Below are 14,698 nucleotides of genomic sequence, written 5' to 3' on the forward strand. Positions count from 1 at the left end.
CAACCAACTTGCCATTAATGCTGCATACTGCTAAGCTTCTGAAAACACACATGAAACCCGCTTATCGTTCGAAACGGGGGAGCATTCCTGCACGAAGTGCGATTCATCTTCAGGATAACGCCCGCCCTCATACCGTGCGTTTCACGCTCGATACAATATCGGAATTAGGATGGGAGGTACTGAAACACCCCCGACAATCCGAGTTTATCACCCTGCGACTACCACATATTTGGACTATTGAAATTATTATGGACTATTCCTCGGGGTCGCCCAAGGAATTCTTCGATACCGGCAGCAAAAAACTTCCGGAAAGATGGACATTTCAAAAAGGTCGGAAAAAAGTCGATGAAGACTGTTAATTTGGCGATACAATACATCTTAGTTCTTCGTGAGTATTTCAAAACTCTATACCTAACAAACCATGCTATATGACTCTGACTAAGTGAAAATCGAAATCTGATCTGATCTGAATGAAAATCTGATGAGTATGTTGGGTGCCGCATAACTTCCCATTCGGACTGCATCAGTGTATCCTTCACAATTTTTGAAACGTGTACCGAGCATTACCAGGCAAGAAGATATCAATCGAGCAAGGTACTCATAATATACTATACCATGCTTATCCCACCATATACGCAACAACACTTTATGAATGAATATGACTTTCCTGGTCTAACTCAAGACTTTATGCACTTGGGAGTCACCCTAGGGTCTCACGTCACAGATCTAGTTTCCATCAACTATCACAATATGTTAAAGAAAATACCCTTTCTATACTTTTCCATGTTTTCTATGGTATGTAAACGTCTGAAAACAGTTAATTCGTCAACAGCTAAGCTCTTTATAAGTTTGTGCTTGGTTTTTTGCACAATAAACCTTGCAACTCGTAACACTAATGCAGATCCTTTCGCTTTTTATCACTCAAGTTAAAAATAATCTTTTAAATGAATTAGTTGAAATTAAAAGCTACAATTGGAATATGATGGAGAAGCATCATCATTAGTCTCTAAAAGTTTTTGATTCGCTTCCGCATCGGATTTATTAAAATCAAATAACGAAAGTTATGAATGTCAAAAATGTAATTTTTACCATTTTATGATAAGTGATTGTATACACTGAATTATAATAACAGGTCATTTCAAAAGTCTATCATATTATCATAGTAAAACAATATTTTTTTGGCAAAATTACACCGACTAGAGCGACTGTCCAACTTTTCGATACCATTTTTGTAGTACGATTTGTCCTTTGCTTCAAAATAGGCCTTAGTTTCGGCGGCCATCTCTTCATTCGACGAAAATTTCTTCACAGCGAGCAGCAAATAGAGGCTTGGGGTTAGATCTGGAACAAGGTGGATGAGTAAGCAATTTGAAGCACGCTTCATAGATTTTTGCCATCGTTTTCACTGACTTGTGACACGGTGCATTGTCTTGGTGAAGCAGCTCTTTCTTTTTCGTCAAATGCGGCCGTTTTTCGGCGACTTCGTGCTTCAAACGCTCCAATAACGATATGTAATAGTCGCTATTGATGGTCCTCCCTTTTTCAAGGTAATCAATGAATATTAATCCATGCGCGTCCCAAAATACAGACGCCATAGCCTTGCCAACCTACTGTTTGCACTACTACGTTTTCTCACGATTTGGAGCGGGTTCTTCTTGTGCAGTCCCCTCGGATGACTGTCTATTGGACTTCGGAGTGAAATGATGGTGTCATGTTTCATCCATTGTTACATATCGACGCAAAAACTCGGGTTTATTACACTGTTTTTGGTCAAAGGTGAGTTCGCGCGGCACCCACTTTACACAGAGCTTTCTCATACCCAAATATTCGGGAATGATATGATGTACACGTTCACTTGATATCTTTAGAGTGTCTGCTTTTTCATTCAATTTTAATTTACGGTCATTCAAAATAATTTTGTGGATTTTTAAATGTTCTCATCGGTAACAATATCTTTTGATCGTCCACTTCGTTTACCTACTTCGGTGCTCATTTCATCACGTCTAACCTTAACATACCAATCCCGGATGGCTGATTTTCCTGGGGCAGTATCCGGAAACTCAGCATCAAACCAAGTTTTTGCTTCAACTATATTTTTTCCCTTGAAAAACAATATTTTATCAACACGCGAAATTCCTTTTTATCCATTTTTTTCACAATAACAAAAGTTGCTTCACTCAGAATGCTATAATTAGACATTTCTAGGGAGAGAAAATCCGTAACTTACTTCGTAATTTTTAAAATTAAGAAACATTCCAGATTTCCTCTATTTTCATGCTCAATAGCGTTTTCGTTCCTTGTCTCGTTAACTTTAGATGAAGATCTTCCATCATTAAAATCGCAATGTACTTAGTTCAGTTCTTGACATATGCAATGCTATTATTCCCATTGCCTACCTGTTAATGTGATCGATAGCTTGCCTATTCTTTCCGCCCAACCTATGTTTTAACTTATCATAGATACATTTTCCTTTTACACCCAATATACAGTTTTTAAATATTATCTAAATGAGCACTGGACATTGCAAACAACTCAACAACTATAGTTTTAGTAATAACTCGTCACTAAAGGAAGAAGTATAATTTGACAATAAATAAACAAATTAATGTGCAATGCAATACGTAGGCTTTGTTAAAAAAATTGGACAACCACGGTAACTAAATGAAATTATAAAAGCTTGAAGTAAATGGAACAGTTTTTCTTTCCGGCATTTCCTACTTCTTGATAAAAAATATGAATAAAATTAATGATTCAGAGATGAAACGTGAAATTAATGTAAATAACGCAAAATGAAATCAACGCAATTGGTAATTTTCAGTGTTGCTTTTCATAATTCTATAAAAACCTACAGAAATGTTATGATTTCAGAGGAAAAAATATTTCGCAGCTTCATATCTCATCAAGTAAATGATGTATTAAAATTCCCACTAGATTTTGAATGGTCGTGTATTAAAATATCTGAAAAATACATTTCATTCTTCAAAATTAGACATATTTTGGTTGGAGGGCTTCGAATCAAAAGTAAAGTTGGATAAAATTATTAGATGTAAGAAATAATTTTATACAGACTTTTCAACAAATTTATTTCAAACAAACAAATAAGCACCAATGTACTAAATCTTGGTAATATTGTTCATTGTTTTACTTGACCTTGTACCGTCCCCGTGTAGACCACAAAGGAATGCCGACGCTAAAGAAACGTTCAACCGTCTAGGCGATAAAGAGCCAGACAGTTCCAGGTCTTTAAACTATTTAAGTTATGAAAAGTATAGGGTTTTAAATAAGAACTTTTAATTTACTTAAAAATTATTTTATTTTAATGGATAAAGCGGCAACTTATGAATCGAGTGCACAAATGACACTGCCTTTCTAATTCTATTCTAGCATAAACGAGTCCTTTATATATATTTATACACAACTCTCGTTATCACACGTCACCAGATATTCCCCTCCCCCCCCCCCGACTTCTTCGAACTAATTTCCGCCCTGAATTCGACCACAATGTATTAAATTAATCGTTTTTCTTACTCCGTATAAGCTTTGACACGTTTCCGTCAAAAAGGGAGTCAAAATTTCTGCTAAGACGATTAATATATAGTGTGTTTATCAATAACTAAATCAGGTATTCAAATATTAGTTCCATATATATTTTCATTGGTTCTTTAATTGTTTCAAGAGCTAATAATGAAAAATTTCAAAAATAATTTCAAGGATAGTATATATATTCAACTAAATACTAACAAAAAAACCCGAGTAAACTTCAAATAAAACACAAAAAAAATATAAAAATATAAGGACTTCACAATATTAGTTTTATCTTTGATAGATCACTAATAGAACTTTAAAGTCCACCATAGCAATGAAAATTAATTCTAATAGCAAAAATTAACGAAAAGTTGGCGGGAACACCGAAGCCGGAAATATTTAATTCGCGTTAAGTGTCCCTCTAATACGACCGAACTTGAAATTTCAGTTTCGGTCGTTCTCCGCGAAAGAGCATATCGCAGAAAGTTCCATTTCGTTTTTGCCTGCTTCTGGGGGAAAACTTTCCGAGGCGATACTTAAAAATCGACCCTTGCAAACCAATTTTGCCGCCGAGGTTGGCCAATAGTTTGACGCCGGTGGATACCGCAACCGTTGGCCGTTTCTTTTTCTATAATAAAGGAAAAAACTGGAACGCATCGATGTGTTCCCGATGCTCGAACAAATGTCCGGTGTGGAGATCCCCTTTTTGTCCGCTGGTCACGATTTTCTTTTGTCAACTATAATTTATTGTCGTTTCATTTCGGTTTTTTTTTCGTCGCTGAAGCTGTATTAGGACTTATTTTTTGTTCGATTCCCGACAGATTCCAGGAAAAGATTTGCACTTGTCATTTACATCGATTATTGTAAGTTAGAAATCAAATCCTGTTCCATATTTATATACTGAGATTGAATTGAACAAAATTAATGTTAAAAATATATTCTGCGTTAATTAGTACAGAGAATAGATAAAATAATATGATTTACTGTCGTTTCATTTCGTTTTTTAGCCGTCGCTAAGTCTACGTTGGAACTTATTTTTTATGTTGAACTTGTTATTTACATCGGATATTGCAAGTTAGAAGTGAAATGCTGCTGCATGTTTATATATTGAGTATTGAAAATACATCGTAGCGTTATTTTATCAAAATATTTTTAATGGAACTGAATAAAAGTAATCTTAAAAATATCATTATCCGTCATTTTGACATGTATCTTCCGGACGAAGCGCCGTCCTCGAAGAGATCCTCTTCAATGAGGCGGAGGTTGAAGAATACTTGGATATAAGGCGGTGGCGTATGTCTTTTCAATTACGTTTTTCTTTTCTTCCTATTACCTTATTTTATTGTGTTAATGTTGTGTTATTGTGCCATAACACTTCACATGTCTAGTAAGAAGTCTTTCGAGTGACAGGTATTTAACAATCAGTATGGCGTCATATATGATTTTTTAAAGAATCTGATGTTCAATGACAAAACTATATCCACTAATACAGGTGTTGGGGTTTCGAATTTTATACGACATAAATCATTTATCTGCAATAGTCTGTATGATATTCGATTGTATACGTATCAAAGGTAAATATTAAGAAGCTTAATAAAAAAAACGCGAGTGAGTGATTATTTTCAAATATTAAAAATCTTTATGTATTTTAAAGATTCAGCGATTTCCACAAAAATATGAGTTCTGTGGTTAAATCATGTATCAAGGATCAACACTAGTGATAATCAAAAGACTAAATGTCTGCTAAATAAATTCAATAGCGTCTTCAATTTTCATATTACTCAGTTTCTTCACGTTTTTGATTATACGTAATGGTTCTTCTTCATTTTAATTTTAATTGTGCTTCATTCTAACATCCTACGATATTGAAAGCTGAACATCACTGTTTAACATCATTTTTCTTCAAATTAAACTGGAAAATGATTTCTTGTAATATAACTAAATTAGCTTCTAGCGAAAAATATTCAGTAAAAATAGATATGTTTGCAGAATTATACAATATGTTTAATTCTTGTTCAGTAAGATTTGTACTTAATGGGACACTGTGACTAAGTTCGTTTTATTTTTGTATCGATTACTAATTAGATTTTGTAAACTCTGCGAGCGTCTCATTAATAAATCAGGGCAATATCTTGGCTGACGATTTGGGCTGTAATAATTTGAGTGCAGATTAAGTGGCGCTAACAATGAAATAAATATTAACTTGATTTATTGACTATAAGAACTATTAAAAAAGATTTTCTGCGTTGTTTCATCGGCGGTGCTGAGATTTGCGAATTTAATATTTCGATTTCTATAAGGTCATGAAGATGTTTAACTATTTAAGTTTTTGAAACGAAAAACAAATTTTATTTGCGGATTACTTAGCAGTAACTGGTAAACCAGCAAACCTCGATCACTATTCTAAACTTGCTACCAGCTAACCCCAGAATGACCCAATTTATAGAAGGAGAAGAATGTTTTCATAATAACGCACTCTACCACACAGCTGAACAAAAACAAAACTAAAATATACAAAACACAACAACTAAAATATGTTTATAAGTTGCATTGCCATGGGGTTCAAGGATATTTTTTATTTTTTAAACGTTCTTCGATTATAATAATATATCATAACAAAATGACTAATTGGGTATTATTGTGATCATCTTATGTATTTGTTTTATTGCCGAAAAAATTATTCGATTCAAACAAAAATCAAATATTCGGGCAGGATTATTGGTTCGCTAGTATCTATACATAATTGATTAGTATTTAAAATTTTAGGGAATCAAGTCCGTTCGAAAAAGGTAAAAAGGCGAAATTACTTTTTGCCACAAGCTTTTGATTACACACAGACAGAGTGACAACTCATATAACACTATTGTTGGTTACTTTAATTAACCAAGTGCAAGAAATAAAATTACGTGTAAATAGAATATGAAATCAATTTGATAAACAGTTTTGGGAACATTTAGTTTCTTATTATCTACAAAGTAATTATAATCGACATATATTATTATATATTAACGACTATTAGCACAATATTGCAGTGCACAGCAGCAATATTTGAATTTTTTGTACAACGATATGACTATGTTTTCAAAATAGAATTCAAGGTCAGTCAACGTTCAACACATCATTCTTTTGAGACTTGCAATCAGCTAGAAGTCATAGTTGACTATAAAGCAATATTTTAATTTGATCATCGTTTTCATTGATTCTGCATTATCAACTGTTTAAAAGCCAACAAAAGGATTTTCACGAAAACCATTATAACCTTTAAATCAAATGTCAAATATAGTCATGACAATTTTGACATGTATCGTTTGAAGATAATTACTAGGCTAGGAAACTTAGAAGGTAGCGTCATATCTATGCCTGGCCTGGTACTTATTAGGTAATGTGTTGTGATGGGTCGACAAAACAAATTAATAACAAAACAAAATAAAACGATTTTAACTTTAATTTCCATTTGTGTGGACTGCCATTATTATTTCTCCATTTTTTCATAAAAATTAGATTGGTAAATTATTAAAAATTTAATAAAAATACAGAATTATTTTATACAAGATCGGGTTTCTAAAGAAATATTTTGTTTTTATCACAACGGCAATCTTCAAGACAATATTTAATCAACCCTAAATACGTAATTTTATTTTTCGAGCTTCCTTTTACTCTAACTTCGGTTGTCATCGCAATTGGTGGTAGATTTTTTCCCATTATGAAATAATAATGGCAGATGATATCGAAGTTTTTTCACCATGTTCCAACAAAGGGCTGATACGATGTTTTTCTATTAGATCAAACGACTTAAATTTTTGTCCTTTACAATTTATTGTCGTTTTACCTTCTCTATATTGAACCTTCATGTTGGTAGTTTTATATATACGTCATATATAACGCGATATAACGAATTGGTTAAAAGTAATATTATATTAGATTGTTTTTTTTGTTGTAATATGTTATTAATTCGTCTTTTTATTTAATATTTTTAAAGTCATCCTAATCAGTACCGTTTCGAATTTTCGATACTTCTTTGATAAAATCATAGTTCCGTTATTGAAGAAATCAATTCAACAGAGTTGTTGATAATAGGGAGTCAAATTAATGGTAAGGCCAGATTCGATGAACTGCTGCTGCTCATACCAAACAATTCCTTTAGATTCCAATATTTAGTTTAACTTAACCTTATTTAGCATAAATGTGGGCTTAATGTTAATTGGTATGCCAATCTTCTTAGGCCCTTTACAACTATCTGTTTCACGCTTTATTGTCGTACTATAGTAATCCACTCATCATCACTCACCATCATTTTTTTAAAAATGACTTGATCTCATATCGTTTTAACAGATATTCTATAAAAGAAAATATGTCATTTATCGAGCATATTTTGGAATTAAGTTGTATGTTAATGGTTTAAAAGAATTTTATGACCCATGTTTAGTTCCGTAGTCATGTCCAATAAGGAAATATGACTGTCTGCTTCGATATTTTTAATAATTTCGTGGAAGTTTTACAACTACATGACTGTAAACACCACATAATATTCAAAGCTTGTGCTATTTTTTTCTTTTCAAAAGTAAATAAGCAAAACAGTATGAAAAAGATCTTCAGGCATCTCCATTTTCAACTTTTGCCAACATGCTCCAGTACGGCTTAATTACATAAGTTTTTCAATTCGCCATTTTAAAATTATTTATTAACAAAAACCGTAATTACGTTTTCATCAGTCACTAGTTATAACTCACCAATTGCTAACCTTAATTATGATAGTTTAAGCTGCAACTATGCAGCGTGTAATATTCAACAAAACGAATGAATTTGAGTTGATATTTTGGATAATATCGATTGTAGACACCTCTGTGTTTATTGATGACTATATTGATCCTATATTAATGACTATATTAACCCTTTGTGGTTATGACAGATAATGCTTTGATGTAAAAATTTGTTTGTGAACGTATTTCTTGAAGAATGTTGAGCGACTAGTACTTTTATAAAGTGAGCATTGCAATATTTAACCTAGTACATTTAAGCTGAAAAAAATACACTTGTTTTATCAACCTCGAGAACATTCTAGATCTGCATTGTAAACAGTGGTGTTATTCTACATAGATATTTACTTAAAACATATAGCATAATAAAGAACTTCGTAATAGAAAATATAGAATTTTTTGAAATTTGAGATAAAACTTTTACACTATACTTTTATACTACTTTTATTTATTTAAGCACTGTTAGACAATTTTCCAAGGAATACACCTCTGGTTACATTCTATATTTCAGAATATTATAGTTCAATGTCTTGAAAAACTATCATACAGTTAGCTGATGACGAATGTAGAACTATTCGTCATATAATCCATGGATCAGCTTATGACCATATATCTTAATTCAGCTTAACGTGCCCATAAAGTCCACTGTGCTCAAAATAGCAACTCTATAGAAATAAATCCTAAACGTACTATTTATTTTCCAAAATTTATATCGTGCCTCTAGGATACATTATATCCATATTAACGTTTTTTCCAATCTGCAAGGCAATTATAGAATTATTTTTTGGCCTGATTTTTATAGATGTTTTAAGCTTATTAACTGGCCTTTAAAACGATTAAATTGGGAGAACAACTAGAGCCCAACGGAGCTAAGTCAGACGAATAACATATTTACCGAATTTTTTCAAAATTTCTAGTAGTAGTTAGTTTTCTAGTAAGTACATTATAATATAGTAAGTAAAGTAAATTTCCTTAATATTTCTCCAAGTGGAGTTCCAAGATTTCAGACCCAAAATTAATTAGCGTTTGATGGATAGACCCTTTTAAATATACTTCATATATATTGGAGGGATTTTATCTCTTCCAACTCCTTGTAAGTCCACTGTGGTCCACAAATTGTAAAAATTCGACCTTTCTATTTTCATCTCCCTTGGTGTCTTCACTTCTGACACAACATGGAGAGTTGACAATACTCCGAAGAACTTTCGTTTCATAAGTTTGGATCATGTTGATAATGAATTTCTTGGTGCAACTCCATAGTTGCACATCTTACGTCCACTCTGGCTTCAAACTGTGTTTATACAATGATAATTTACTCTGAAGTGATAGTTTGGATTATCGATCGAATTCTGACTGAGTGCGCCTTAAAGCAATCACTACTATTGCTACTTCTTCGTATTTACGAATACCATTACTATAAATTGGTAATAATTTTTATATGTACAATAATGGCTTAGGGACCTTAAGCTGCATTTTGAAAGAACTTATAACATTTCAGTTGTTTGTTAAGGATATTTGGTATTAAGAATTTATACAAGCGGAAGGAAATTTCTAAACTTTAGTAATAGTACCGGAGAAAATAAGCTAAAGCTTCTAAATAATGTTAAAGAATACAATATAACTTTTCTGTATGACTTGATACGATTAATTATTCGCGCGCGTAACAGTGATGTCAGATAGAACCAAACGAATCCGGAACGAAATCGGAAATGTAAGTCACTATGAAAATTTCAAGATCCTGATAGCGACGACATCTAATTAGTGCCTGGGTATCATTTTAATGCGACTGAACTTCAAAATCCCTTTTCAGCGGTTTCTGTGGGAGTCCATATCGCAGAAAGTTCCATTTAGATTTTACTGGGAGACGGTGAAAACTTCCAGGCGTGACGCTTAAAAATAGAAATATAAGTTAATTGTAGCAGGCATATGACAATTAGGACTGTTCCAACTACGAAGGCATATCACATACAGGCAAAATTAAATTATCCACAAGAAAAAACATTTTCATTCGTCGGCCACGTCTCCTTGTTCCAAATATTCAACATATTATAATACTAAACCTAATTTTAAGTTAACTGTAATAAAATCTATTTTTATAGCTTTAATTTTAATGGGCATATTCAGATATTCAAGAAAGTCATTTTTTGATACTAACATCAGTGTTTATCATACTTTTTCGGAAATTTCAATTATTAGTAATTATCTTAACATTTTAAATCGAATAATAGTGAACTTTTATCAAACTATAATTCATTTTAAATTCAATTATAGCAAAAAAGCTATATTCTTTTATAGATGTTTGTTAAAATCTAAATATACTTTTGAATAATTTCTCGCTGTTTTTATGTGATAGTTAATAATTATATAAAATTACGTGTGATTAGTTGAAACAAGTAACTGCTAAAAAGAATAATATCCATTGATATTGAGATATCCAGTATGATAAATAAAGAATGCTTATAATTCAATTTATACAATAACATACATTTATACGATAACATTACTCGATAATGTTTCTATTGTTCTTAAGGTAAGGGTAGTTTTGATCATTTTTACTCTTGCAGAAAATGTTACGAGTATGAATGGTTTTAAAATAATGGCCTATGTTTTTTAGATCCTCATTTTCGTTAATTAGAACTTTTTCATTTTTTTAGTCTATAGAAACAAAATTAATCTTTGAAATGTAATAAAACTACAAAGTTATACTTCAGAGGAGCACCTTTTTAAGCTCAGAATAATATGCCTTATTCTTAAGAAATCCATCTAGGTGACTTTTAGGAAACCGTGATATTAACTTTGCCAAAATTGTACTTGTTTGCACAGTTTATTTATAATTTAATGCTTTATGTAATAGTTACCTAGAAAGTTTTCTTCCACCTATAAAGATCCTCGACAAGCTTCACTTTCAGAATCAGTATTAACTTGTTATATCACATGATTATGATGAATACCTAACTTAATAAGTACTGGTGAATTATGTTTTTGTCTACTTAACTCCCATTAACTAGCAATTAATAAATAATTTGCAATTATCTCAATACCGAGATTTCTTCTAGTGGGTTTATTACGCTCTACTACATGCAAGTAAAGCAAGGATATTTTGTGTATTGATGACCGAGTAAATATTTAAATATTTTTAGATCTACACAAACCGACCATTTATGTTTACTTTTACTAATTTCTTCCAGAATAAATTTGAGATGCTGCTATTTTGATAACCTTCTTTAAGAAATGTGGAATTTGCAATTGTGACCTTTGTATTATGAATATTTAATAATAGAAAAACTGAATAAAACATATATTCTGTTATATTTAATATGTGTCATATATTTTAAAACAATTGACATTATTTTATTTTTACATTTTTACATTACATTTAATTAATAACAAAGAAATTAATACAGTTATATTTAATATCAATATATATTTAATTTACATCAATGCAATATAAATTTGTTTGGTGACGTTATTGATATCTAACTTCTATTATATTTTTGTTCTCTTCAATATATTTTGATATTTAGATAATCTTCTTTAAGAAATGTGAAATGTGCAATTGTGAGCTTTATGTTATGAATACTTTAAAACAGAAAAAATGATTAAAATATACCTTCTATAATATTTAAAATGTGTCATATATATATATATATATATATATATATATATATATATATATATATATATATATATTTATAATTTAATGCTTTATGTAATAGTTACCTAGAAAGTTTTCTTCCACCTACAAAGATCCTCGACAAGCTTCACTTTCAGAATCAGTATTAACTTGTTATATCACATGATTATGATGAATACCTAACTTAATAAGTACTGGTGAATTATGTTTTTGTCTACTTAACTCCCATTAACTAGCAATTAATAAATAATTTGCAATTATCTCATTACCGAGATTTCTTCTAGTGGGTTTATTACGCTCTACTACATGCAAGTAAAGCAAGGATATTTTGTGTATTGATGACCGAGTAAATATTTAAATATTTTTAGATCTACACAAACCGACCATTTATGTTTACTTTTACTAATTTCTTCCAGAATAAATTTGAGATGCTGCTATTTTGATAACCTTCTTTAAGAAATGTGGAATTTGCAATTGTGACCTTTGTATTATGAATATTTAATAATAGAAAAACTGAATAAAACATATATTCTGTTATATTTAATATGTGTCATATATTTTAAAACAATTGACATTATTTTATTTTTACATTTTTACATTACATTTAATTAATAACAAAGAAATTAATACAGTTATATTTAATATCAATATATATTTAATTTACATCAATGCAATATAAATTTGTTTGGTGACGTTATTGATATCTAACTTCTATTATATTTTTGTTCTCTTCAATATATTTTGATATTTAGATAATCTTCTTTAAGAAATGTGAAATGTGCAATTGTGAGCTTTATGTTATGAATATTTTAAAATAGAAAAAATGATTAAAATATACCTTCTATAATATTTAAAATGTGTCATATATATATATATATATATATATATATATATATATATATATATATATATATATATATATATATATATATATATATATATATATATATATATATATATATATATATATTGACACATTTACCTTATACCAGATACTTTACTTTTATAATATACTATATAAATATTTATAAATATTATTATAATATTATAAATATTTATAATATTTATAATACTTTACCTTTATATTAATGTAATTAAACATTACATTATGTTTACATTAATGCAATAAAAATTTCTTTGGTGATCTTATTGATATCTAATTTTTAGTATAGTTCTAATCCAATACTAACAGGTTGTTTTAAATTTTTAGGTGCTATTAGCGCTCAAAACGTGTACAATGAAGACTACAATTACGCATATCGCAGTATAGACGACAACCTCCCTGAAGAAGACAATCTGGTACCGGTTTCGGTGACATCCTCAAGTGATATTAGGACTAATACCTCGGTCAACGTAACATCAACGTACTTTAGCGCGCACAATGATAGCAGCATGTACTTTAATGAACCAGGCAGTTACTATGCCAAACAACTAGGTAGCACCAGTCCACTTCTACAGCAACAGAACACCGATTCTTTAGAAAGCCGAGATGATGATATGAAAGATTCCTCTTTCGAAACGGTAGTTTCATCCGTGAACAGCAGCAACCACTACCAGCAGGCCAAACCGACGACCTTCCCGGAATATTCGACCGCAGGGGAAACCACGTCCAAAGCGGAAGCTGACCAACCCGCGAAACAGCTCAAAAATGTACCGGAAGTCAAACCGACGCCCACCGCAACGCTCAATCAGAATTCCGTAAGAAATAGGGGGCCGTTGAAACAACAGGAATCTGTTGATCAACAGCAAGCTTTGGATAATTCGTATCGGTACCAACACAATCAATCGCTAACGTACCAACAGGAACAAAATGGTTCGGTTATCCCGAATCAGCTGACCGGGTACCAAAAGCTTCTTGTGACAGAATACCAACCAGAACAAAATGAATACCAACAGGAACATGCCACAAATGATCGAGTGGCGGTTACTGAACAGTATAATGAATACGAGGAGGAGCCCTATTTAGAAGCTCAGGAGAGTGTTGAAAGCTATGTGGAAGAGGATGTTAGCAACGGTTAGTATTTAGTATTTTTACAAAAGGTGTATAAACGCCCCACAAAGGGATATTGAAGCTTTTATTGAAAGTTGAATGATCATTTGGAGTTAATCAGTCTATATCCAGTCTTCCATATTAATAATTGAAGTTAATGAACTAATTTTACCTACTAAATATTGGATTTTTTGGTTAAGGAATACAAATATTTGAGATAATGTGTGAATTATCACTGATTAATATTAATGTATGAACTTGTAACACAATTATGGTTAGGACATATAATTAGAATTGTATCTATATATAAGTTCTTCCAATAAAATATCCGATGCACGTTATGAAAATATATGACGTCACAATGTCGTTATGTTGCCGCATTAACTTTAAATTTTGGTTTATTTTCACTCTGAAAAAAAATTCTAATGTAAATAAAATAATACAATGAAACAAAAATAACATAAAATATAAAACATAAGATATCATTTAATTTAATATTATAGTACATCTAATGCATATATTACTGAGGGACTTAAGCCACAATAGTCTATAAGTTGTAGTAGGTTAGTGTTTAAGTTCTTTCTAATCCACCTAATTAACAATTGTGTATCAAAAAAATTTATTTTAATTTCATTAGAGAGCGTACTTGTCTTTTTACGTTTAGTTCTTGTTTCCTTCGTTCTTTTGTTTCCTTGTTAATTTATTTTGATATCACTCTATTTGTATTAATTTCTTCTGTTACTATCTGTATAATTTTTTTTTCATAAAATTACATTTCATATAGTCAATTAT

The 14,698-nt window shown here is 30.9% G+C and overlaps 1 protein-coding gene across 1 annotated transcript in view; it reads left to right on the forward strand.

Moving 5' to 3' along the window:
- LOC143195759 (uncharacterized) overlaps positions 1 to 14,698 on the forward strand; it is a 257,592-nt gene that overhangs the window by 162,443 nt on the left and 80,451 nt on the right. The window contains exon 13 of the mRNA XM_076403199.1: positions 13,127 to 13,930. Within this exon, the coding sequence (XP_076259314.1) occupies positions 13,127 to 13,930 (804 nt within the window). The remainder of the gene's footprint in view (positions 1 to 13,126; positions 13,931 to 14,698) is intronic.

This window comes from Rhynchophorus ferrugineus, unplaced genomic scaffold, assembly GCF_030347505.1.
Source record: "Rhynchophorus ferrugineus isolate W39M unplaced genomic scaffold, kcgeb_rfMv2 rfM4, whole genome shotgun sequence".
In the NCBI taxonomy this organism is placed as follows: Eukaryota; Metazoa; Arthropoda; class Insecta; order Coleoptera; family Curculionidae; genus Rhynchophorus; species Rhynchophorus ferrugineus.